At 34.3% G+C, this 27,995-nt stretch overlaps 1 protein-coding gene across 5 annotated transcripts in view; it reads left to right on the top strand.

Moving 5' to 3' along the window:
• Dcc (DCC netrin 1 receptor) overlaps window positions 1-27,995 on the top strand; it is a 1,081,241-nt gene that overhangs the window by 930,692 nt on the left and 122,554 nt on the right. For 4 of the 5 annotated variants that reach the window (XM_063231625.1, XM_063231624.1, XM_063231623.1 and 1 more), the window contains exons 16-19: window positions 6,809-6,904; window positions 12,593-12,825; window positions 17,700-17,838; window positions 23,033-23,140. In XM_063231625.1, coding sequence (XP_063087695.1) covers window positions 6,809-6,904; window positions 12,593-12,825; window positions 17,700-17,838; window positions 23,033-23,140 — 576 coding nt within the window. The remainder of the gene's footprint in view (window positions 1-6,808; window positions 6,905-12,592; window positions 12,826-17,699; window positions 17,839-23,032; window positions 23,141-27,995) is intronic. The other variant, XM_063231626.1, reaches the window with a different exon arrangement.

The raw sequence follows: 27,995 nt of genomic DNA, 5'->3' as shown, positions 1-27,995 counted from the left end.
TATCATTTCTATCCTTTTTTTTCCATTTTGCTTTTTTAAATAAATAAATTGGAGATGCGAATCTAATACAGCCATACCAAATTTCCTTGTATAAATGAACACCTGCTTTATCATTTTATGTCTGTTCTCATTACCAAAGGGTATAGTATGAAGTTTCAGGCTTGTTGATGTTGGTATTTTGATTGGTGTCTTGACTGAGAAAGTGTTTGTATCTCTTTTTCCAAGCATTGTACATATTTATGTGTGGCTTTGAGTGTCAGAATCTCTCTGAGGATGTAGACCAGTGGCCATAGGCTGTGTAATTAGGTCACATAATGACAATGAAATACCCGAAGTAGCAGAGTCCAAACAACACAGAGCAAGCTCAGCAGCTGTCCCCCATGGCATGGATGGTAGTGGTCGTAGTATATGTAGCTGCAAGCAAGTGACTGTATCTCAGACTGGGAAAGGGGAGACCCCAAGGTTTTCAGGTCCCCTTCATGGGTGTACTCACTGGAGAAGGTCACACTAGGTCTCATTTCTTAAAGGTACTGTCACTCTGAGAACTGAACCTCTATGTCAAACCAGTGGGGACACTTGACAGCCAAACCAAAGAGGCCTGGATTCAGTCCAAGGATATATTTTGTTTTACAAACATAGTTTTATTTCACTCATTTAAGTTCTCAGATAATACATTAAAATGTGTGAATTTCACTTGAAAATCTAGATTTCTGGAAAATATGACAACCCTGGGTATGTTTTCTTTAAGCTAATATCTTAGATCTAAACAATGGCTTTATTTTCTAGATGGATTATGTGACTTCTAGTGTTTTTCTGCCCCACCATCTTTTATAAACTGCAGCTAAATCAATTTTGCTCTCTCTCTCTCTCTCTCTCTCTCTCTCTCTTTCTCTCTCTCTCTCTCTCCCTCTCTCTCTCTCTTTCCTTTCTCTCTCCCTCTCCTTCTCTCTCATTACAAAACTATGCTAAACTAAAAAATCCCTATCCTAAGCATTTACTTTTGGAATTCCTGATCTCATTCTCTGTCCCTTGGTAAATACTTAGGCAAATGCAAATATATAAATGTATTAGATTGAACTAAATGGAATTGGAACTACAGAAAACAATTTCATATTTCATTAGGTTCAAACTTAATATAAATTTTTATATTCTCACCGTGTAGATGAATCTATTGTTTAAAATCAGACTTAGTGTTCACTGTAAAAGCTAAAAAGGATATTTGTCTTGGTACGGGTGCATTTTGCTGACCTATATTTGCACCATCCCATCTCTTTTCCTGAAATATTTCTACCTTCTATCATTTTTATACTTTAAGTCCTATCATTCTCCATTTGTACTAGTTCAAAATACTTATCAGCTGGGTTTGGGGCGGAGACGACAGCTTGATAGGTAGCAGGGTAGAGAGACTCTCTGAGAAAAACAACTCAGATGCTAGAATTTAACAACATGGAGAAGACCAGATGAAAGGAGAGGGATTCTCACGATCCAGGAAGAAACAGGAAAAAGAAAGAGAAAAAAAGGGAAGGAAAAACATGGATGAAAGGCTAGAACCAGACACCCTCACTGGGACTGGTCCCATGCTGTGCTGGATTCACCCTGTAGTCAGATGATTCACAGTCACGCTGAAGCCACAGCCACCAAAGGCTGAAATTGGGAGTTGGTCTGTCCGGAGCCCTTGACAGGAGGACACAGCACAGTGTAGAGTGTAGCCAAGGTGAGGAACTGCACTAATTCTTGGGGAGTGCTGGAAATTGGGTCTCACAGTGGGTGGGGCCAGCTGGAGGACATATTGGAGTTGGGCAGAACAAAGCCTGCACCCGGAACCACATGGTATCAGTTAGCTGCCCCTGGCCCAGAGAGGACCCGTGGGATCTGCTTGGGCTGGGTAACACCCATGGTCAGAACCCAATAGCCAGGGACAAAACTGTCCCAAACCTGTGACTCTGCACAGCACAATCTAACATGCTGAAGGCACTTGCCAGTTGCCTGGCTCAGAGAAGAGGGGCCAGCATGCATCATCCCTGTATGCACCTCAGGTAACAGTAAACTGGAGAAGGCAGCAATCTCCCAGCCAGCATGCTTTAGAAAAACCATAAGCAATTAGGAGAGGGCCTGAGACCTTGACTATACACCTGTCTGAAAGAAACCAGAAACATGACAAGAGAAAGAAATAAGAAAGAGCCTCCAGCCACGGGCTATGGGAAATAAGTCCAGGAGAGGTAAATACAGAAGAGATCCAGGACAGCAATCTTGCAATATCGGCCACAGCATCAACGGACATAAAGAAATCCCTTCATGACCTCATAGACGAACTCAAAACTAAAATTCTAATCCGAGTGAGTCAACATATGAAAAGATTAATAAAAGAAGTGTTAAGCCCCTCTAAAGAAGATACAGATAGAAGAATGGAGGAACCCAGAAAGAGAAGAGAAACCTTTGGTGAAGAATATAAACAAAATCTAGACTACATGAAACAGATCCAAAGAGATTACCAGGAAATTAAAAACTCCACTGAAAGCTAGAAAAATGGCTTGACAGAAACTAAAGTTAGACTTTCAAAATGTGAAGATAGATTTGCAATGTGTGATCATGAAAGAAAGGATCTCTTAAAAATGACAACACCAAGAAGTAACAATACAAAGGCTAGAAGACAACAAGAGGATCAATAACTTAAGAATAAAAAAAGTGAGCAAAGAAGCAGGAGTAACCACAAATGAATTACAAAGGCTATTTGCAGAAATAATTAAGGAAAACTTCCCAAGCATAGGAAAAAGAAATGATATCCAGATAAATGAGGCATACAGACCTCCAGCCAACTAAAACCAAAGCAGATCTACACCCAGACATACAATAATCAAGATCCCAAAAATTCACCACAAGAACAGAACATTAAAAGTGGTCAGAGAAAAGCAACAGATTACATTAAAGGAAAATCCATCAAAATAATGACAGACTTCTCAACACAAACTATCAAATCAAGAAGAGCTTAGAGTAAAGTAGGCCAAGCCCTAAAAGAAAATAATCTCCAACCCAGATTGATGGACCCTAAAAAACTCTCTCTCAAAACTAATGGAGAAATAATATGTTTCCATGACAAGGAGGAACTGTGGGAGCTTGTGACCACCAATCCAACCCTACAAAAAATACTGAAGGACATTCTAGAGAGATAGAAAAAAATACCAGGATTCCTGCAACAGCGGCAGAAAGGCCTCAATGAACGGGGCAGAGAGTGGAATGAGTTGTACAAGTAGTCTTGCATCTTAACATTTTAGATTTGGTTTATTACTTTCTTAATAGTAAAATAGTTGGATAACATAAAATTTTAAGAAGAAAATATTCTTTGGGGAGGGGGGAATCAGTTTGTTGCATGGAAGTCCATTGAGTATTTTAGATATAATCTTATTCTATACTTTTTGCTGTATTTGTGGCTTTGGAGTCATTGTGGCTTAGAATGCCAACATCATTTAAATGAGTTTCATGAAGAAAAATCCATCTAATCAATTTTCAGAGATCACAGGAAATAGACACAAGTGCACTCATTTTAAAAACTTTGTTATTATAATAAATAAGTTATAGCCTTTGGCAAAACTCTAGAAAACAATGTATTCTTTCATCAGGAAATATTTATTATCTAGATGGCACTGTTTTGTCTTAACAGTTATTAATGTATTAATGAATGCTTAGATCCATTCATTTTCTGAGACTTCAAAATGGTAGTATTTACTTGTATGAACTGATTTTTATTTGTATGGTAGTGTTCCAATGAGGGACTTCCCATTGCATGGTGTTCAATTAACATTGATGGAGTTTATTTAGGAAAGACATAAAAAATTCTTGCTTCCTTACTAGTTTTCAGATAGCAAGTTGACTGCCTGTCACTTCAGAAGTGATCTACTGTTGTTATTCTTTAAAGTATCTTTATGAATTCAGGAGTTCATACATGTTCAATGGGTTTGATACCTTGCAACTCCTATCTTTTTATGTGCTCAGTTGTTCTTCTCCACTGGTCAACCAAAAAACTCTTTAAGATTACTCTTGAATCTATTGGATTGATTGCTTTGATCTTTCTGTATGTCAAGATGTTTCATGCTTTATTAGCATGATTCCTACTTCAAACTTTGAGTGCAGAAATTCTACAAGAAGTCCTTATTTCTTATGTATTAAAAATATTTGTTTTCAAAATGATAGTCTGTATAATAGATAGTTACTTCTATTGAGTCATTGTTTCTAGACTTCTACTGTGAATAGAGCCAGAATACAAAGTACCTTTTTAGTTAATCTTTAAGAATGCCAGACTTTACTTAAACTCTATATTTCATCTGTATGTCCTTGCATCCATTCCGAAATCTAGTTCTCATGGACAGAGTAGATCACAGAATCACAATTTCTCATGTTTATTTCTTTGATTTATCCCAAGTGACATTATTCTGACAACTACAATAACAAATAATCACCATCAGTAATAATTATCAAAACATTTTACTAGCTTCCTTATTCTTAGTATTTTATCACTATTACAGTGTATTTATATTATCAGAACATGTAGCTGTTTTAAAATAAAATCTCTCCTTAACCCTCTCTTACACTTAGTCTTAGCTCAATAAAATTATTGTTCATCAATTATCTGTTAGGTCATTGTCTCCTCTTGTCATTTTGGAAATCAAAAATTCACCTTAGAGTTGATCTGGAGGACCATATCCCCTAATCACTTGCAAGTGAATACCATTGGGCTGAACCCTCATGCCGCTGAGCTAAATACCTGGCCCTATATTTACAGATAAATCTGTTGAATGTAAAGTTTTTGAGTTACTTTTTTCTTTTTTGTATCAGGGATTAAACTCACTATCTCTCATTTACCAAGCAGACACGTGTGCCACTGAGCTATATCCTCAGTCACTGAGTTACATTTTATTGTCTAGAGCTTAGCTGTGAACAGTCTTCAATGGTACAAACAACCTGCTGTGGCATACGTGCCATAGGTTCACCACGATTGATCTACAGTACTTACAAGTAATCATGCTAACAACACCTTCTGCCATAAAATGCTGTGGTTCATAAGGCTCACAGTGATCTAATTCCTCTCACATGTCATGTGTTATTTTTCCCCACATGCCAAATAAATTAAATCAATAAAATAAGTGTTTTTAAAGTATTTATTCGGTTCCTTTCCTTTTTGGGTTTATTCTCCAGTGACTTCCATTCTGTATGTGTTAGATCTTCATTTTCTCCCAAATATGTTTTTTACTCTCTTGATTTTCTTTTTGCTTTGTGTTTTGTTTTCTGAGTTTTGTTTAGTTTGTTCATTATTACCCTTTATTTTTAATATTAATTTTCATATATCACCTTTTGGATCTAACTTTTTCATTTATAGTTTTTATTTTAAAAAAAAACAAAACAAAAAAGGATAAAAAAGAAAAATTTCAAAACAGAAAAAATACGGGGAATATAGTACACACTATTATCTCAGAACTAGTTGTTCAGGTTACAAATCTAGACACAAAAGTTAACTTATTTTTTTTACCTTTTTTTTAAATCGGTACCAGGAATCGAACTCACGACCATCCGCTTACAAGGCACGCACTTATGCTGCTGAGCTAAATCCCCAGCCCAAAAGTTAATTTTTTCTTGAATTGTACCACCTCATTTTGACTTTCTCTTCTGATTTATGCTGCTCTTCCGTACTTAATACCATTGCTTTATATGTATTTTATTTTGAAATAGCAAATTGTAGTTTCGATCTAGTTTTCTTGAGTATTGTTGGTCTACTTTTGATCTTTTTGTGTGTGTCCTTTTCCATAGGAAGGATAGTACACACAGCCAATGAACAGCCTTCCCCGGCCTAGTTTACTTTTTTCTTATGATGATTTCATAAGGAACTTTTACCTCAATAACAGTTGTTGCTTTCATTTACATGAATTGCTTTCCTGCACTTACAGAAATTCAAATAGGTTTTTTCTAAATACGCAAGGCTTAGTGTCCTTTCCTTTTCAATAAACTGAAGTTCAGAAAACTGCAGGTGCTAGGTAAAACCATGCCCAGGTTCTGTTTTTCTGTAATCCTCACTGAACCAAGAATAGTTTCTCAACATTAGAAGATTAGTACAAATGAGCAAACAAGACTAAACATTGACAGAAACACTGTGACCTTCAAAATGTATAAAACATTTATAAACAGATTTGCCAGCTCTTGGTATACATTAAATCGATGACTGCTTGTATCCAGAATTTCCATGCACCCTTCTCTTCTCCTTTTATCTGGACTTTCTCACATTTTCATTTGTGTTTTGGTTCTGCTGAGATCTTTATATCTATTCCCAGCAGTTTGTCCGGTTTGGGCACTGACCTGAAAAAGCACATTGCAGCTCAGTTTCAAGTATTTATATTTGCTGTTCTCAAACTGGCCTGCTACGCTTTCCACTATTACCTGGTATTTTGGGAATACTCTGTTTTCAGGTGTGATATTTTGCCTTCGGTTTTTCCTGCACAGATGTGGTTAACACCCAACTGGTGGAGCTGTTCAGTGGTTATGCACACCCACTTCCATTTTGAGGCTTGCATTTCACCTAGTTCTGTAGTGTATATTTAAATGCTTTGGGTTTTCCATTTTGTCATTCAGTTGCTTTTTATATGGGGATTCAGAAAGATCAAAAAGTTCCATTGCCATTGCTGCCACGTTCTTTCCAGAGTTCAGTGTTCTTATTTTCAAACAATAATTTACTTAATAGATTATATTAAATTGGAAAATGTTACCCTGAGTAGTTCAGTAACCTAAATGCAAACATGTTCAAATTGTTTCTGTTTTTCTCCAGAGTCAAGTTCCCATTATGTAATCTCCCTAAAAGCTTTTAACAATGCAGGAGAAGGCGTTCCTCTGTATGAAAGTGCCACCACCAGATCTATAACAGGTAAGCAGAAATCGTTGAGCTTCTTGTGAGAATGTAGCCAATGTTCTGAGTTATGGTGAAAAAAAAAGGGGGGGAAGAGAAATGGAGGCAAAATAAAACATGCATGAAGAAAAAAACTTAAAAACTAATATGTGTAGTTATCTTCTGAGCCTTTTTATATATGTTGCAATGTGCACATATGTGTGAATATAATAGTTTTTGATTCATTAGTTTTCAAAATTAAATGAGATGACAGTCTGCAAATTAAAATGTGGGCTTACAGAATGTGGATCTCAGTAGATTCTCGGTAGATTTGGTGCCCTGATATGATTCTTACTTCTTATGAGTAGTTAATCTCAAATCAATGTCATTTAGGACAAGAATCCCTGCTCATAGGCTGCCAAATGCTGAAATGCACCTTTGCTTCTTTGTACATGGTCCTTCAAGTTAGGAGAACAAGGATGAGCTCTCTTCTGCGGGCTGGTTTGGATTACACTGAGTCACCGCTCACTTTTTCTTGAGCTAGGCATGCAGGGTCACCTTTGAAGTGCCTGAGGCATCTGAAATAAAAAGGATTGACTGCTTCTAAGTCACTCTTACAATAGTTATGCTTACAATAGTTATGCTGTATTCTAAGGCAGCACATGCTAACAAAATAGCTCAAGATAGTGAAAACTATGGAGAGCTAAGCCATTTATGAAGGAAGGTTATTTGTTAGCAAAGCATGACTTACTCCAAAATAGAATAGGTGTACCTCTGTCGAGTCGGTCAGGGCCCCTGCAAAAATCACTTAATCATCTATAAATCCACAGACTTCAAATGAAATATGGAAAAATAATTTCATTAATGGTTTAAACCCACATTCCTCCCAAATCTACATGCTCAGGCCTCATTTAACTTGTGAGATATTTTTACCTTACACCAGACAGTATGAAAATTACTATAATGTAAATCCAAAGAATTAAGACGTGTTAATATGTGAACTAAGACCTCATGGTGAATGTATTCACAATGTGTCACACATGTGTACTATTAAAATAAATGAGGTCCAATAGGTGTGGTGGTGCACACCTGTGATTATAGCACTTGAGAGGCTGAGGCAAGAGGATTGCTAAGAATTCAAGTCCAACTTGTGCTAGAAAGTGAGTCAAGGCCAACCTGAACTGCATAGTGAGATCCTATCTCAAAATGACCAAAAAAAAAAAAAAAAAAAAAAGAATTCCAGATGAGCAGGTGTCAATGCTTAGAAAACAAATGGTGAGATCTGTGGTTTCTGTCCACAATCTTGTAAGCTTCACAGGCCTAATTTTCCCAAACCTAGAAGCTCCATTCAGAGAATGCTTTAAAATTGCAGTTGTTATATCAATTAACATTTCTCGTGTTTTAGAACTATAACTAATTAAACTGGAAACTGGAAATAACAATTACTATACTGATGTCAACCTGATTTTTTGCTAAAACAAAGTTGTTATTTGTATTTCTTTGAATATTGGCCACTAGTTTCAAAGAATAAGATCTACCCAAAGAGGGATGCAAAATTGGGAGCACATGCCAATATACTTACTGATTTATTTATTTTGGAGGTGATAATATGTTTCATTTTGCCATCAGAAGACCTTGTATTTCTCAGAAAAACTAAATAAGAAGCATCGCCATAGAGAATATTCACTATCAAATGGGTTGACTTCAGAATTAGAGAGATGTGGATATTTGCCCCCATCCTCAGGATAGAAACTAAGAAGTAAAGTGACAGGCAAATGTCTAGAATTTCCACTTCCCTTAGGGCCCTTGCTCTGAAGGAGAAAGACTCTTCAAGATCAGTTTGACTATATCAGTGTACACCATAGTTTTGTTCAGTAATGTACCTTTTCCCTGTCTATGGTGAAGATGCCAGGATTTGCTCATTGGTGTAGTGACTTTCCGCTCTGATCAGGCCACGTAAAACTTTACTGAGGCCTGACTATCAAAGCTTCTGTAACCAAAATGAAAGCCCACAAGGAAGATCAACAGTGGCAACCTGTTAAAATGAGTTTTCCAAAAGAGAGTAGTAGAAATGGCATTATAAAATTGAAATTAACTGATGTTAAGTTGGTCAGAAAATAGAATTTGAGAGATTACAAAGTTCTTTATAAATTTCATGCCATTCTTTAAATCTCAACATATGGTTTTCCCAGAGTGATTTCTAAAACACCAGTAATCTATAAGATGATTTTTTCATACTATGACTCTAATCATCATTTACCTGAGAAAGGCAATCAGATTAAAATTGGAAATTGTGTGAGGAGTTTTCTTATTAAAGAAAAGTCAGTAGTGGTTGGAAAGAAATGTATGCAGCCCACCTTCTCCAGAGCAAAAGAATAGCCTTTTCCTGAAGTGGAAGAATTGTTGTATTATGTTTCCACACATCAGGGAGACCAGAGGACAAATAAATAAATCAAAGGTAAAGGTTTTAGGAAAAATTCTATCAATAAATATGTCAGAATGCCACGGAATTCTCTTTGAGCTTCTGTGAAGTATTTCCATGAGCAGTATTGGGAAAATACTGGGACATTTACTTATAAATGTCTCAATTTTATCTTTCTCTATGGCTGAGTAGTACTATATTGTATAAAAAGACCATATCTTTCGTATCCATACCTCAATTGATAGGCAGTTGGGTTATTTCCAAGATTTAGCTGTCACAAATTGTGCTCATAAATGAAATAAATCAAACTCACATGTATAAACATCATATTGTCTCCCTGGTGTGAGAAACTGAAAGAGTAAATTAGGACCAAAATGAGCAATAAATATTGTGAAATAGGAGGAAATAGTTCATAAGGAAGGAGGAAATAGTGTGGGGGAAGGGGAAAGAAAGGTAAAGAAAGAAAAAATACAAGATAGTTACTACGAGTTTCACTTAGTTCATTGAAAAAAAAAGGTTTGCGCTAATATCATTTGGAAAAATTTTTATGCCCATGTCTTACTCTGAGTGAATACTTTGAAGATAACAATGCACAATGTTTTAACTATTGTTATTCTATTATATTTTATGAAATTTTGTTTTTTTTCCATTAAAAATTGGGGAAATAATGAAGTGCATTTTTTGATTTTTGTTTTATACCCACCTGTTTTATCAATGTTCAAATGAAGTATAACCCAGGTGAAAAATTGTGTTGCATTCTTTGGAGTTCATTTCAAAAATAAATATTATCCCAGAAAATTCATTGTAAAACATCTATTAGGAATTGAGTATAGTGTTTTTCTTAAAATGTTTCAGGCTATACATGTATGTATTTTCTCTTTTGGATATACCCCAGAAAATCAGTGGCCTACAAAGAAGAAAATAGGAACAAAAACAAAACTTGAAAAAGAATTGTTTAGTGGCAAAATAATATTTTAAATTAATTATTCAAGCTTCTGATATGAGAATACAAGACTGTTACAATATATGTCACATGTATTCATGGTAATATTTACTATGCACCGGGTTATTCTGCTTTGTTCGAAATCTGCTTTATGCAATTTAGGAGTCATGGGAAATTTGTCACCATGGAACACATCACAGCGACTAGTATAAATAAGAAGGAATTTAATTTGTTAAATTAATTTAAATAATCTATATAACCAGAGGTTATTGTGCTAGCAAGCAACATTGTTCTAGAGGAAGTGGTGAGTAGAAAGGAAACCATGACTGAAAAAATTGTTATCTACAATAGCAGGGAAACACTTGACCAAAGACAGAAATTTCTGGATTTTCCAGAGACTGATAAATACTGATCATAGTGCTTGATATTTAAGTGAAGAACTTTGGAATTCACTTCAAGAATCCTAATGACAATAGTCATGAATACTGTACTATTCTAAAATTAGAGGTAACAGAATTGACTTACCATTTCTTGGGAGATTCATATTTCAAAGTCTTACATAGGAAATATAAAGTCAATATATGTTTACCATCAAACCTTGATTAAACAAAGATGCAGCAAATTAGATAATCTTATAATTAGGTCAAAAATGGGTTATAAACTGAAATACTGTCCTCACAAGTTTGTGTAACATTCTTCTATGAAGTCAGCTCAGAATAGAAGAAGGAGAGGCAGCGTCTGCTTTGCTTTCACCAAGATACTGTTTGCTGCTGCACAAACCTGATGAATGATTTGGGTCTGTGGGGAGATGACAATGTCTTCTGTCCCCTCTTCATCATTTCATAAATCCATTTGGGTTTAAAGAAGCCCTTAATGAAAAGAGACATCAAAGGGAATACAGAAAGACTGGGCTGTCATTAAATTTTAAGTATCTCTCTCATTTATATGTTTCATTCTCTCTCTCTCTCTCTCTCTCTCTCTCTCTCTCTCTCTCTCTCTCTCTCTCTCTCTCTCTCCCAATATGGTTCTATGTTGTTTTATATTTTTCTCCAAATACCACTGACCAGTAACCTAGTAACATGCTAAATAATTAATTGGACACAGTGATGAATAGGGAATAGAGATTTGAAATGCAGTGGACAAAGTGTAGTAATCATTAGAAGCAGTCAGCAGGTGCTCAGCTTTGAGCTAGGTTGTTTAAAAAGGAAAACAGTTTGAACCCTTCTGCAAACATTTCGCTTTAACCAGTCTCGTCGCCTCAAATGGCATCATGTGCCCAGCTGGGAGCAGTGCTATTACATCTCATATTTTTTGTTAGTGAAAATACATATGACATAATACAAAGATTAAGTTTTAAAATGTAAGTATATTAAGTGAAAATTAAAATGCTCATACTGAATTATCATCATTGCCACAAAATCTCAGCATCTCTCTAGGTGAAAATAAGTTCAATGGATTTTTTATTGGAGAACTTTGTAAATACACATGCATCATCTTGCAGATCTCTGTCATATTGCAGATCAAAGCATGTCCACATCTCAGTACAAATTTCATCATTATGTTGGTAATCAATTCCATCTTCCCATCCAACAAATAAAGTGTTCCTAAACTAAAAATTTTAGAGCAAGAGTTATAGAATATAGCAATGCATACTGACACTGAGAACAGAGCTCATTACCTGATCTTATGGTTAACATAACACTGATACACCTCTCGTTAACTAATTCAACCCGGCAAACCTTTTGTTGTCCAAACCCTAATTACCAAGTATCAGTTGACATGAACTTGATCAGTCTGATTTTATGCACTTATGACTATACACAAATCAAGCTGTTTTGTTCTTTATTGTTTGTTGCCTAAGCAACATTTGCGTGGACATGAGATAAAAAATATGAAAGCATTAGAGAAATTTAATCATCAAATTAAAGGACAAGAAAAAAATCCAGATATTCAAAAGTATTTATTTCCTTTGCAGGATGAAATAATCCAGAAGCATCATTTTAATTTGCTATATTAAATCATTCATATTAATAAAATTGATAAGTATTATGCTATGTTTTTAAATAGCAAGGTAAAATATTTCAACAAATATGGACTTTTATAATTTATAACTAGAGTTGGTAACAAATATGATGAAAAATAAGAAAGTGAGAATAGAAGTATTATGTTGTGATGTGGGACTACTATTGCTGATGTGTTTTCTCATTAAATTAATTGCATTTTTTTCTGTTCTTCTCATGTTCCCTCTCATCACTATTGCCATGCATTTAACTCATTGTGATGTGTTACCACTGATATTTATTTTTAATGCTTTTATTTACATACTTATGTGTTTGTTTCATTTTCTGGGTTTTTAACCCAGATCCCACTGACCCAGTTGACTATTACCCTTTGCTTGACGATTTCCCCACCTCCGTCCCAGATATCTCCACCCCCATGCTCCCACCAGTAGGTGTGCAAGCTGTGGCTCTTACCCATGAGGCTGTGAGGGTCAGCTGGGCAGACAACTCTGTCCCCAAGAACCAAAAGTCATCCGAAGTACGGCTGTACACTGTCCGGTGGAGGACCAGCTTTTCTGCCAGTGCCAAGTATAAGGTGAAGTTGCATTGGTTGCATAAAATTTAAAATGAGCTGTCATTTTTGTGATGTGTAGTTTTAAGTACTTTCTGGACCCTCATGAGTCAGTTTGTTGAAGAGACTTTATAAGGGGAAACAAAGCATTTCAGTTACTCAGTATCTAAAATTAGTATGAGGTAATTAGTTCTAAAGAAACAAATTTAGGATCAGGTAGAAAAACATTAAGAGCTACAAAACACTGCTTGAATTTCATTGGATATTAGGTTTGTATCAGTCATTCGAATTTATATGGTGAATGTCATTTTCCTTTTTTGAATACATCAGGTCTCCAAGAATAATTTCTGGATATATTTTGAAATTTTTCTTTTTATTTGGAATGTATGTAGACACCAAAGGTATCCTCATTAATATCAAAGAGACCCATGTTCCAGTGAATATAACTAAGAGTAAATATCATGAAGATATTTTTACACCATCTTTAGAAAGCACTCTAATACTGTGATGGTGAATCTTTTAGAGATATGCACTCAACTGCATCACAAAACCAGTTATTTATCACAAAGTGTCACATTGGCATTAAACCCGAATACTGAGGTTTTTGTTTAGGAAAAAAAAAAAAATAACTAAGACATTAACATCTTTTGTCTTAAAAGAAAAACACAGGCGCCAAAGGTTCACTGCACTACTGACTTGTTTGTTTTGTCTTAAAAACACCCTCCTGTAAAAAAGAAAATTTCTGAAACTAATATGAATTACGAGAGCCCTGAGGTGTAAGGTCATGAGTTTGATCCCTGTACTCAAAAATAAATAAAGAAATAAAGAGCCCAGTTCTTTGCCTCATCACTGAGTTATCTCAGAACTCCCTGAAGAGCCCCTTAGGGATATATTTGAAGCATTTTAATTATCTTTTTCAAACTTCTACCAGTCAACCTGGCAGCTCTGTAACAAAGTCAGAGCCAATCGAAACTATCATGCTGTCTCCTAACCCTGACACACTGGTAGTACACCCAGGCAATACACGAGTGATGACAAAGTAACTGCTAAGTGTAAGTACCTGTTCTGGTTCGAGATCAAGAGGTCATTTACTTTGAAATTAAAAAAAAAAAAAAAAACACATTTTAGTTTTCTTATCTAGCATATCACGTATAATTTTGGAATGAGATAAACACTTAGTTCCATAGCTATAAAAGAAACCCTGAGGTATTCAAGTGAGTTAATATTTGGAAAAACATATGTAAGATTTATGAATCTAATGATTCCCAAACTGAAGATATAGGAAGAAACAGAAGTTTTAACAACAAAAACATGTATGTCACAGAACAACCAAGGAATCAAATAGTTCAGTCCTGGCGCTCCAGATTTTCTTTGTCTTTTTATCTTTGCTTTTACCTCTATGCTGTGGTAGCGCTCAGCAAGAATTTGTATCCTTTGTGTAATGTCCCTTTTACTGAAAACCATCTCCCTTAATCCAGCCTCATTCTGATAGTGATGTGGTGTAAGATGAAAGTGTGCTCTGGGGATTTCTGACTTCAGCCCTAGAGACAGTAGCACAATTCCACCAGTAATTCTGTCAATTTGCCTGTTTCTTCCTGTAGTCATACTGGATCTGCTTCTCTGGTCCTCCAACCTTTAAATGGCCAAAAATACACATTTCATCATAAATCAATTTTTAGTTGAAATTATTTAAGAAACAGTTTTCTTTTGTACTGCAGCTCTGCTGGACTTTAAAAATCTCTCCAGGAGAGTCCACATATTATCACTGATATAAAATACATTGTAAGTACTCCATTTATCTCCTTCCATCATAAGATTTTAAGACTCACCACACCCATAAAGATAAGATTATCATAAAAGACAACCAAAAAACACATGACAGTATTAAAATATATCTTAATATAGATTACTCAATTTCAAGCTTACTTTTAAAAGACTACTTTTCCCATTTTAAACTTTTTATATTCATAATTACTAATACTTTTTAAATACATTCCTGTCACAGAATGATCATAGCTTCTTCGCTAGAATAGCAAATAATCCCAAGGACAATGATTGTTTTCTGCAAAATATTTTGAGTTCCAGAATTTCTTGAGGCAAATTATTTCAGTTAAATAAGTTTTTACAATAGACACAGAATTATTGTGTTCCCTAAAGAATGCTCTACAGAAAAACACAACTCAAAAAAGATTTTTAACTGCTTCTTTCTGTCCCCTGACATAAGCCTTTCAATTTGTGATACAGCATCTGCTTACATGCGTACACATGCAGACTCGTGCACACGCACACACACACACACCATTCTATATTCACATCTGAGATGAGGAGGTTTAGAGGAAAAAGTCAGATAAATTAAAGTAGGAAATACAAATGCAGAATATATGTGGTCTACCAGAAAGTACACGTTTCATAAGTAGAGCAATAGATTCTTTGTTTTGTACTTTTCAAGTCACTATTTTATCGATCACTTAATCTCTTTCCCTATGGTAGCTTTATACACATGCACAAAATTTTAAAAATATAGAGAATCAAATGATCTGGGCTTAAGAATTGACTTCACTATATATTGTTACATCAGTTAACTTAGGCTTGTTTTTTTAATCTACGTGATACAGATATTCATGCTTACTATAAAAAATTCTTCATAGAGAAGAGTACTTATATATAAGAGTACTTATATATAAGTATATGTATGCATGTTCCTTGAGAAGGATGTAGAAGGCATGTAAATAATCCTTGAAGTAAAGCTAGACTCAGCTGATCTCATAGGATCATGCAGGGTCTCTCCCAATTTGAGCACATTGTTTATGCTCAAATCAAGCCATAATCCTGATACTAATGGCTTGATTCTCCAAAACACTCCTTTGGCCTTCCTGATAAAATAAAAGGATTCTCTGTCATTTCTTTTTATCGAAGTATTTACTTACATGCAGTTTTACATCAATTTCCATTCAAAAGGAATTCATCAACAGTCAATTAATACTTAATAGGTATATACTATGAAAGTTACAGAAAATATTTTGACATGACTCAATTTTATTCCTCAAGATACAATGCAAAAAGGAATCCAACAGATTTCTAAAATAATATATACTGTGAGACATTGCATGAACTATTATAGTAGCTACTATTATAGCTATGCTGGCACTCTCTTTTACTCTGTGTCACACTTTAAATAATGCTATGAGATCAGTTCTGTGATCATTTACACTGTCCAGATGAGGGAACTAAGGCTCAAAGAGACATTGTCTGAGTATCCTGTCATGATTTTATAAAATAGTCCTAGGTTTAATGGTTTAAGATAATCAGTAGTCTTCTACACATTTCCAGATAAAATGAATAAATTCATGGTATTTGTAAATGCCAATCCGTAACTTTGGACCATCAATGAAGATTATATTGCTCAGGGGCATCTTAAAATCTAGTGGTGTACAAAGAGGCTGTTTCTAAAGTTTTTGCCCTCCAATGAAAAATATTTATCATTGCCTTATTTCTCCCTTTTATTTCAATTTGTAAAATTCAGAGGTCTTGGAATGATCATGAAGTGAGTCATTACTAGAAGTTACATATCAACATGCTACATACTAGCTGCCTAGTTTGGGTTTTAATTGGTGAAATCCATCATCCTGATCATGCAAAATATTTTACATTTATTTAGGACACATCCATAGCTATATTTAAGGAGAACTTCTGATAAATGTTTCTGAGGTCAGCATTCTAATAGAATGGATAGACACATCATCAAAATGTTATTAATGCAGTTAAATATCTAGTTGATATTGTAATGAAAATGTAGGATTTTCATAGGTAAAGATATGAAGTAAGCTATAGTGAATCTTAGGAGTTTCCCAGAAGAATAAAAAAGATTTATCATACTAGAGTAGTAAAGTTGAGATAGATAAGATATCTAAGGGAGAAAAAATGTTTCCTCAACTCTCTAAGGCATAGATATATAAAAAATATAATCAATATAGATGTTTACATATAAATAAGTTTGGAAAAAGGTCAAGATCTAAATTTCAAGCACAATACATACATATAAGAGGTAAAAAATAGTTTAAAAACTTTGCCTGACCACTTATAAAAATGCTTCAATTTAGAGGGCTAAATTGCTTTTTTTTATGACCATTTTTGAATTTTTAAAACAGCAGTAAATACCTAATTTATTTATGTTCTACTAAGATAACTTCTTGTTTAAAAGACAAGCAACGGATACAGAAGACTTACACAGCACTCACACCACTTCACACCCCAACAACATATTTAATTATCCAATCTATTCTTCCTTTCTGAAATACTCCAGTTACCACAGTTACATGTTTCTTTAATGTAAAGTAGACAAAAAGGAAGAAAAGCAGGACACAAATCACTTTTTTTTTCATTTTTTAAAGAGCTAAATAGATACTGAAAGCACTAAAAATGTGTGCCTTAAAAATCTTTTCTTAATATGAGATAAGCAATAAACTCTAATAAGTTATGTTTGCTACCAGTGGAAAATAATAATGATCTAAAACGATCAATGTGAAATGTATAATATTTACCTAGATTTTTGTTGCAAATGCATTTAAGTCCAGCTCAGGACAGACACCTTCCAGGGGTGGAATTGACAGAAGGAAAATTGTTTGCCCTGTGTTGTGCTTGTTGCATCACTTATGAAAATTTATCAGCAGCCATACATTCCAACAACATAATACCTGATTTTCATCAATCTTATTTTAGACATATAATCAGCCCATGGGAACTGGTTGACAAAAAGACATAATGTCAATCTCTGTCCTCGTTTTTCTACTACTTTGAAATAGACTTGGTTTTTTCTGGCTTATTACTCTTTTTACTTGTCTTGATTTATCAAGTTGATAGTTCTTTTTTTCTTTTTTAATTTCTTCCCACTTGTATAGTCAGAAGATACAACTTCTCTCAGTTACACAGCAACAGGCCTCAAACCAAACACGATGTATGAGTTCTCAGTCATGGTAACAAAAAACCGGAGGTCCAGCACATGGAGCATGACTGCACATGCAACCACGTATGAAGCAGGTACGTAAAGCGAGACTAACCTCAGAGTGTCTACTTTTGACATTTTAGGAAAGTCAGAAAGTTGAGCACTGTGGTTTTGCAATAACAACTTGACCATATATAAGATATTTTATCATTCATAGTTCACAGCAGCTTTGTAGTTAATATTACTGTAGAAAAGGAGAAAATGAGTCTCCAATGAATTAAATCATGTGACTGCAAGATTAATATGTGACTTCCTAAAGGTGTTAATTTAGGAGTTTTCTAATTAAATCTTCTTTCCAACACATTTAGGTAAAGAACAGAAATTCATCTGTTGAACTCTGTCCTAAACTGTCTTTGACCATAGTCATGGTATTTGCTAACTTGAAAGAAATTAGATATATATTATAACTGTAGTTTCATGGATACTATTCCTGAAAAACCACAGCTGAATATAGGAAGAAGTTTCCAGGTGGTTTTGTTCACTCTTTGGAAACAGCAATAAAATGGAAAACCTTTATCAATTTGAAGTAATTTGAGCCAAGAATAACAGTCCCCTGTAAATGTAATCAGTAGATTTGTCATGATTCACAAACATAGCATTTAAAATGTTAAAAGGGATGCAATGTGTTTGACAAGTACAGTTCCCACAAATCTAACCTCTAAGAAGATATACTTTTTAACTGGGAAAATTATTTTTATGTTATATCATTTTTGTGAGAAAAAAATACATTACAAAATTCGAATAAAATAATATGCCAATAAAGCCCTTCTCTGAGGAAAGTGAGTTTCTTTTCCACTAGAAATTGATCTGTTGGGGAGATGAGGACGTAGATCATAGCAGAGTATGCTTTGGCAACCATAGCTGCCAAAGTAGCTTGTGGTTGCCTAGCATGTACAAAGTCCTGGGTCTGATCTCTAACCATCACACACACACACACACACACACACACACACACACACACACACACACAATTGAAATTCTGATTTTTCTCTCAGACTGTTGCCTTTTAGATTTCTACTATGTTTATATTTTTGTGAGTTCTTTATAGAACATGTTTTTTCTAGTTAATCTAATTTAATTTTAACATTCTCCTCTTCTACTTTACGTTACACACATACAAACTATTGCTCTTAAGAATTCTGCTTTTATGCCAATGTTCATGGCCTTTTAGGAAAAAAAGAAGAAAGAGACACATACTATGGATGACACACAAGGAACTTTCTTTTCCTTTTACTTGAAAAGACAAAAATGGAGTGCAAACTAGTAAAAAAACAAAACAAAAACACCACAATCTTTCTATAGTGAAAAGGTAGTTATTTTACGTTATAGCAACCAAATTCATTTTTTTTCTTTCATAAGCATAAAATGCACATCAACATCTTGATAAATGCACCCTATTGATTTCTAATTAACTTCCTAGGCTGTATGGACACCAGCAGTGAGACACAATGCTGACAAAAAGATAATTCACTTTAAGAAATGTGGTTAGTAGAAAGGGCAATTGTCAAATCAGATAATGATCTGGATAGAGGTGTAAATAGCATGTGGATGGGGTCCCTTGGTGATGATGAGAAGCTAGAAGCAATTTGCAAGTGTCTGCAGATTTGTAACTCTGAGAAGAAAATGAAGCGAATGAAATAACTCTAGGTTTGCTTCTTTCTCTACAAACACATCAAGAACTGTGGATCTATATTTTTAGGTGCTGAAATGGCTCACAATGAAGATAAAAGTGGCTGGCAAATACTTCATGTAAAATACTTCATTCTGTCCAGATGGTGGCTATTTTATTTTATTCCAATTAATTTAACTAAAATAAAAACAACAGGAAGGATATATGAAATAATCAGATGTTTCAAACAAGCATGAGCCAGATTTTAGAAATGAGGGGTGGTCTACCTGATTGCCATGGCAGGTGCTGTGTCACAGTGGTTGGATTCTATGTTTTCCTTGCTTGTGTGCATATACAAGTTTTCAGAAAGCAGATGAAATCTTAGTGGCTGGAGAAGTGATCACACAAGCTTAAAAAGGGTGGAATGAAGACCACAAAGTAGGTTGTTGCTACCAAACTCCTGACATATATGAGTTTGTTCTCCAGACAAAAAAGCAAAGTGTTTCTCTAAAAGGGAAGGAAACAGGCGGGGTATAGAGAAGTCTTAAGTAACAAAAGCCTCTGCATTGCTGAAATATCTCAAATCTTGATAATTATCATCCATTCATGCATGTAGCGAAGAACTTTAAATGTGGGAAAAATTTGTCTGAGAGCAATAAATATCGGAGGGCAGTGCTTGAGTAGTAGGGCACAATGTTAATCATGCGTGTGTAATAACCTTCATTTGTAGCTGTCAGGCTGTGAGACAGACAAAAAAAGAAAGAATATATTTTTAAAAGAATAAATAACTCAATTGAGAAGAGCATTTTGAAAAAGTCCTGAATAAACAATGGGAAATGCAAAAACAAAACTTTGGATAAGTTGAAATTAAAGCAAACACACAAAGTGTAAGTTCTGCCCAGATATATAAAGGAGGGAGTGCTTAGCCATGTCCTGGCTGAATCAGGTACCACTGTAAGGACTTCCAGAGGGAGGGAGCAGCATGTCAAAGACAGCCAAGCAGATGTCAGAATGATGATGTGTCCCCCAGGAGTGGCAGCAGCACATACCTGTCCCACCAGCTACTTGGGACACCAGTGCAGGATAGCAAGTTTCAAGTTAGCCTGGCCAGTTAGGGAAAAATGGAGGGATGGAGGGATGGATAGATGGATGGATGGATGGATGAATGGATGGATGGATGGATAGATAGAAGGACAAACAGACAGATAGATAGATCTCACTTAGCATGCTGTGTGGCCTTGTGTTTATTCCCAGTACTGTGCAGTGAGGATGGGAGAGAGGAAGGAAAAGAGGGAGAGAAGAAAGGAAGAATAAATGAAGGAAGCAAAAAAGGGAAAGAAGGAAAAGGAAGGAAGAAGGAAAGAATTATGTTCAAGAGACACTTGTGAAAAGCTATGACTGGAGCAGTGTTCATGCATCTGCAAGTGAAAATTAGGCTATAAAAGCAAACAAAAACTGAAATAAACTATAAATAGATGTCTAGCATTAATTATCTATACTTAATTCAGAGATAATAAGTATTCAACAAAGAATTTCTTTTTATACTTATATGCATTTGTCTCTAACTGACAAATAAAATTTGGGCATATTTGGGATACAGTGTGATGTTTTAGTAAATCAAATATGTGTATCCATTACCTTACCTACTTATCTTATTATCTGCAGTAAGAATGTTAAACACTTTATTCTTGTTGCAGTTTTGAAAGAACCAAGGTGTTATTTGGAACTGTGCTCACCACGCTGTGCAGTAGATCCCTAAACTCACACCTCAGCCTAGTTGAAACTTTGCAGACTTTTGCAGAGAATGACCTCTTCCTTGTTTCTTCCTCTACAGCCACAGGTCACTGTGTTTCTGGAACAGAAAGGGGGTGTACTCCAGGAAATACTAGAAATCATTGAAGTTATTAAGGCACATTTTTCTGTAAATATTACAAAATGCAGTTAGTATGATAATACTAAATCTAACTATTAATTTCAATACTAAAATTTCTACTTACCAACATTCTCACAGATTCTAGAAAAAGATCTTAAACAGTACTTGAAGTTACTGTTAGCAAGGTTAGACATAGACTGATCTTTTTTTGAACAATTAATGCTTAATTTTTTGAACAATTAACGTATTAATATTAGAAGCTGAAAAGTTTTTTAATAGTAAAAGAGATTACGTGAAGCAATCAAGTCACCGTTTGTCTGTTTTCTAAGTAAATGTCAAACAAATAATAGAAAATCTGTTCTGATTAGGTAAAAATATGTCTTTTAATTTCTTCTATAATTTAAAATTCCCTTTTATACCTGTTATCATAATCTAATCTGTATTTTAGCTTTCTATGTTATGATCTAGAAATATTTCGAGTGAGCTCTTTATGGAATAATTCTGCTTAAAGTATTATTCTTTGATATTTTGCTATAACAATGCTCCTTATTTAATAATGTTTCTGATCTGATTTTTGATATCACAATTTCTTTAATCAAGACCAACTACATTTCACATAGATCTTCCTCTGCTTCTCTCTCCACTTCTTCCTTGTGTACTTCTCTTCCTCTTTCTACTCATCTTTCTATTTCTTTTCCTCGTTCATGCTGTCTTTTCTCCTTTCTCTTTTCAAAAGTTTAAACCCTTAAGTTCAGCGAAATAGCAAATGAAATGATAGATGGGAATAGCGGATCTTTTCTCTGTTTGGCTCGTATTTAAAACACAGTAAGAGATGCTAAAAATAAAACACAGGTAACATACAAGTTCTATACTATATCACAAACTGAAGAGCCAAAGTGAATACTTGGAGTAAAGTTTAAACAGATTTAGAAACCAAGTTCTATATAACTTAGAATATACAGAATTCCTGTTTGGTGCCCAGAGGTTGTTCAGCAACCGAAACCTACAGCCTAGTTATATCCTCAATCTGCCTGTGTCAAACTAGAGGCAACAAAGAGTGTAGCCAATAGAACTGTAGCATCGTTAACTACCTAGAAGACAAGTTCTCTAAGAATAGGGAATGAGAAAATGAGGTGGAAGAGGCCTGAAAAATACTGCAATGGGTCAGCCAATTTTCTTCTATCTTTAAAATGTACTTAAATCTTCATCAATTGCACCATGTAAGAGAAGTTTCATCTCAAGTTATTTCATGCCAGTTTCATTCCATCTTATTTCATGCCAAATTGAAGCTCCTCATCGATTCCTGAATTCCTGTATTTCACTTCTCAAATTTACTTCATATTTATAAGACATCAATATGGTGCCTACGCTTCATGTTTAGACCTGGGCTTTAACTCTTGTCTTGCTTGTAAGGTAATAAAGAATTAAGCAACTTTTTCATTTCTAAACTACAGGTGGAGCAGAATTCTGTGTCTTGTAAATATATAGTCATCAAAGTCATCTCCCCACCTAAGTCCTTCTCTACAGTCACTCCTTTGAGTATCACTTCACTTCCACGCAAAGTCATTACTTTTTAAGACTTGTTTGCTTATGTAATTCAAGTCCTTGAAATAAATTGTAAATGGCAGAGTAAAGATGTTACACTTGCTGGTAGATTCTGTGCATCAGCATCATGATTAAAAGCCCCACCAGTGTCTCTTTTCTTTCACAACCAATAACAAGGCCTTGTCTCTGTCTCATCTGGCAGCCCCGACCTCAGCTCCCAAGGATTTGACCGTCATTACCCGGGAAGGGAAGCCTCGTGCTGTCATTGTGAGCTGGCAGCCTCCCTTGGAAGCCAATGGTAAAATTACTGGTAAGCACCGCTTTTCTTTCCCAGCATTGCGCTGCCTTGCTGTAGGAATGCTCACATGCTTAGCTTACTTTTCATGTGTTATTTCCTGTCTTGAAATCGCTGATCACTCTTTGACCCCCAGAGACCATAAAATTTTTTAATGGTGCATGCAAACACACATACATACCACTTTCATTTGAGTTGCTTTGTGAAAGATATGTATTTTTAATAGGATAGACCTTAGGATTTTTAGCACTTGGAGAACTAAGATAACTTTGCTATGCAGTGCCTCTATGTGTAAATGTAAAATGAAGCTGGTTGTTTGACACTTACGAAGTACAAAAGCTTCCTAATAACCACATATTTCTTGTATAACACATACGAAGGAAATTTGCCTGGAAATTTTTAATTTCTCATTTAGCTTTTAGCTTCTTAGTTAAATCATAAGGTTCAGAAAATACTTAATAATGACTGACAGAAATTGAACATAATGAATATTATACAATGACAGATTTTATTTTGCCAAATATTGCTGATAACATCAATGCCTAATTAAAGCACCCATCAGAAGCCTGTAATGTTAATTTAGTATGAAAAATATAATGGAGTTCTATCAGAGATTTTGCATTTAAATGATCACTTTTGGCTTTTAATAGATGTCTCCATAGCATATAATTATTATGAAAAATATTGTATAACTCAAAATGTGCACATTATAGTCTAATTAACTTGAACTATTGGGTTAGGAACATGTAAGAGTCACTCTGTTTCTTCTTTTTTTGCACATAAGAGGTAGATTGCAGCACTGTAAATTAACAGAGTGATTCAGTCATTCTGTGATAGAGATAAGCAAGGAAATAGCAATTTCAGATGGCACACTCACAATGTGAGTTGCATTCTGAATTTTGCAAAATTAGTAGATAATGTGAAAATTCCAAATGTGATCGAAATTTAAATTGAAGACTTGTTGTCTCTAGGAAATTACTGTTAGTTAAATAGCAAACCGAATTTTCATTTGCGCTGACAAATATGGGAAATGAAGGTATAAAATCTCCCTCAGATCTTGTGTGCTCAGTTGTCATTGTGCCAGGCTTTTAAAACTGAATCTGGCTCATTTTAATTTTCTTTTATTTCCCCTCTCAGAGTTGTGATCTGTTTTCATTGGTTCTGTTTCAGTACTTTTGTAGCTTTTGATATATTTTTATCTTATGTGATCATAAAAAGTTATTTATAAGCACATGATAAATCAATGGATAATACGTACATTTAAGAAAAACAATAAAAATTGCCTAAGTGCAAGCAAGTTCTTATGAAAAATATACATTTATTTTGTGAAGGATGAAGTTATATCCTGCACTCAAGCTCTCCACTTTTATTTAACTAAATACCTCCAAATAGTCAATGTAAACAATAGAATATATTTTTAACTCTGCGAGTAAGCTTAATTTTACTTTTCAGGAGAATGCAGGAAGTCTGGACCATAGCAAGAAATACAAATTAATCTAAGCAGTATATTTCTAAGTACAAAAATATCACCGAATGTACCAGAAATGTCCACATGCTTTAAAGTCATCTGTTCAATGGGTCTCACTAATGAAACTCCATTCTTTCACAATGAAAGTATGCAAGTCATTATTTTTTGCCTTTAAAAGCCTGCCTCATTTATTGTAACAAAGTTGTGATTATCAAGTTGAGATATTTTGATTCAACCCATCAGGGAATAAACACTAAGAACCCTTCAGAGAATTTCTGTTTCATTTCTGTTTTGGTTATTTCATTCAAATTATTTCTAGAGAATAGGGTGATAAAATATTCAAAATACCAGGCCACTAGGCAGAGGGCCCAGACTGGTTACACTCAGCTTTTCATGGCAATCAAAGGAAAATGTGAACTCTGTCCCAGTTTGGCAGGGCACAGGTATGACTGCACAGGATGTGCTTCCAAGTTGTATTGTCTGTTTGTTTTCCTAATACCTTCAAGTGGATAATCATAGAGAATGGTATTTAAGAATGGAAGCTCCTGGGGGGAGGAGGCATCATTTAATTTCCCTTAATCTCTCTTCCTTACCTACAAAGTAAGGATGAAAACAGCATGTTTCTCATAGAATGGTTACAATAGTGAAGTGCCTAGAAAAATCCCTGATGGCCAATAGGCACTGAAGCAAATCTGCCATTATTCCAATTAGAAATCCATTCTAGAAAGAGGCTTCACTAATGGGCTTTTCATAGAACCCAGTCCATTAATTTGTAAATTTAACTACCTTAAGAAGTTTTTTTTAAAGAACCTAAAGGAGGAAATTTAGATAATTCTAGTTTCTTAGTTCTGTGATCATAAACTAGAAATTTAAGAACTGAATTTCATGTTTTCTGAAGAAATTTGTTCAAAATATATTATTTATTACATGCTTAATATCTTACTTAGTATGTTAATATTGTACAGTATGTGATCACATATTTGTATTATTTCACTATCAAATAAAGAGTTTTTAGCTCACTGGAGTAAAAACCTCATCCAAAATCAGATAATCAAGAATTAGCAGTTATGATTAAAAACTGAGAACCATCCTCCACTGTTAGGTTACATTATGTTTTGCTCTAATTTTATTAGTTATCTTTTGACCTAAATTGGTGATTCTCAACTGAGTTTTAATTCATTTAAATAAAAAAAGTTTCATTTTAGTTTTAAGTGTACAACCTGAATTGTAAAACATTGATCTAAAATAAATGCAGTTTCAACACTGTTCAAGTTAGGGACCAATTGAAAGAGAGAAATTGGGTATTTCAGAGACTGTTTTTTTAAGTATGATACAGATAAGGTTATATTCCTTTTTATGTCTTTGTTATTCTAGGCCAATTTTTCTCCCTCAAAATTCTCTCCTTTCTTGAATTTTTTAAAATCCACAAACCATTCTTCTTAAACATTTCTACCTGTTCCTTAAGTGTTCCTTCTCAGCATGTAGGACTTTTAATTTCTTTTATTACTTCACTGGAAAAGTGTCTCTACTAGAGTGCATGAAACAGGTAATATTCAGTTATATCTCTTTAATCTGTATCTCTATGACAAAAAAAGATTTAAATGCACATATCCAACTTCACATTACACATCTGCATGTGCCCATCTTATTAGTCTTTGTCTTCCACAATCTTCCCTTTTTTATCTTATTTTTCTTTATATTGCCCAGCACAACTGGCCAAATAATGTGTCATTATGTCCTGTAATAGGTTGAAGACCTAGATTGTGGATCTCCACTGAAATCAAAGTATCTGCATTTCTTACTCCCATCTGTTAAAAACGCTCCTTAACTTACCTAGTTGCAAAGTTGGAAATTCAAAAAATCTTGGCTTTTTCTTTATCCCTTTTCCATTTACTTGGAGAAAATCTAAAACTTTTAGTAATGGTTTATCATAATCATTTCTTTCAAAATTAAAAGCATTCACTGGGTTTAGCTTGTCAATAAGAATCATACTGCATAGCTTGATCTTCCCAATCCTTAGGAGCCTACCTGATCCTTGGAAAAGAATCTATATAGAATTAGAAAAAGAATACAAAGTTCAGAAAAGGAGATGGGAGGAATTGAATACATTCTCTCACTTTGCTTGAAGAATTACAACTGCCTATTTTTATAAGTATAGTCAGAATGATTGCTGCGTGTTGTTACATTTACACAAATGATTCAAATATTCACGTGCCTAGTCAATTTAACAATCTCAGACTTTCCAAACTATGATAGAGCATAATACCTCATTATTTGGCCAGTTGTGGTAAGACAAAAATAAGGTAGAAAAGGAGAATAAAAGTAAAAACAGAGGCTTAAACATAGAGAAAAAATATATAAGCATATGAAGGTAATGATAAACCGATGATTTTGTTCAACATATGCTGTAGAAATCCATAAGGTTAAAAAAAAGGAAAGAAAGAAATCTATAAGATAAGATGTCAATTGTACTAAATCAAGGTATATTTTTAGATACATTGTCCATGCCAGGATACAATAACTTTTTTTCCTTTTTTCCTATAATATATCTCTCTTTTATTTCATATTTTATTTATTGAGTTTTTCACATAAGAGAAATCATACGACATTTAAGTTTAAAATTAAACTCTGATTTATTCACCATTATGGTCTCAAGGTGCATTCATTTTCCTATAAATGACTCGAGTTTTATGTGTTATGGGTTTTTTTGACTAATAGTCTGATTGCCAATCTATATATAATTGACTTTATAAAAGGATCTAAACAATTATCATTAACATATTCGATGTCTTTCAAATGTACCAAACTTGCGTACCTAAATGAAATTGCGTGCTGTCCTGGAGGCCACATTTTAGGATTAATGGCATAATCTGCTCATGTTCACTATCTTAGCTCTCAAATTACATTACAAAAAGGTTAGGCTTCCCCATTAATATTAGGAAATTGCCTAACAATTTGGAATGGTCAGAACCTGATGCTCAAACATTCAACTTTAGTTATTTGACTCCAGAATTGTCACTTAAAATATTCAAAAAATAATTTTTATGTAGAGTTAGAGAAATATTTTCTTTCATCTGATAAATGAATAAAATCAGGAATAAGTGTGGCTCACCACAGGTGTGAACACAATTCTCCAAAAATTCAGTTTTACCCATACTTATAACAGCCCATGAAAACTTTAACAATTTCATTAGCTATCATGAATATAAAATTTGTGTGCTTTCAGACTAGAGAATTTCCTTTAATGTAGGAGTTTCAATATCTATTATGTGAAGACTCTTATTAGATTTTGTTGAGGCATAAAAAGGTAATATAAGATATGACTGCTAAACTAAAGGAAGGTTTTTATCCTTTTAAAGAGCTAATATGCATATAATGAAAACTAAAAATTAAATAAAAACT

The sequence above is a fragment of the Cavia porcellus genome, unplaced genomic scaffold (genome assembly GCF_034190915.1).
Source record: "Cavia porcellus strain 051 isolate PalLab524CR breed Dunkin Hartley unplaced genomic scaffold, mCavPor4.1 scaffold_20, whole genome shotgun sequence".
NCBI classification, from domain to species: domain Eukaryota; kingdom Metazoa; phylum Chordata; class Mammalia; order Rodentia; family Caviidae; genus Cavia; species Cavia porcellus.
Note: the sequence above shows the minus strand (reverse complement) of the source record. Positions and strands in the feature narration are given on the sequence as shown.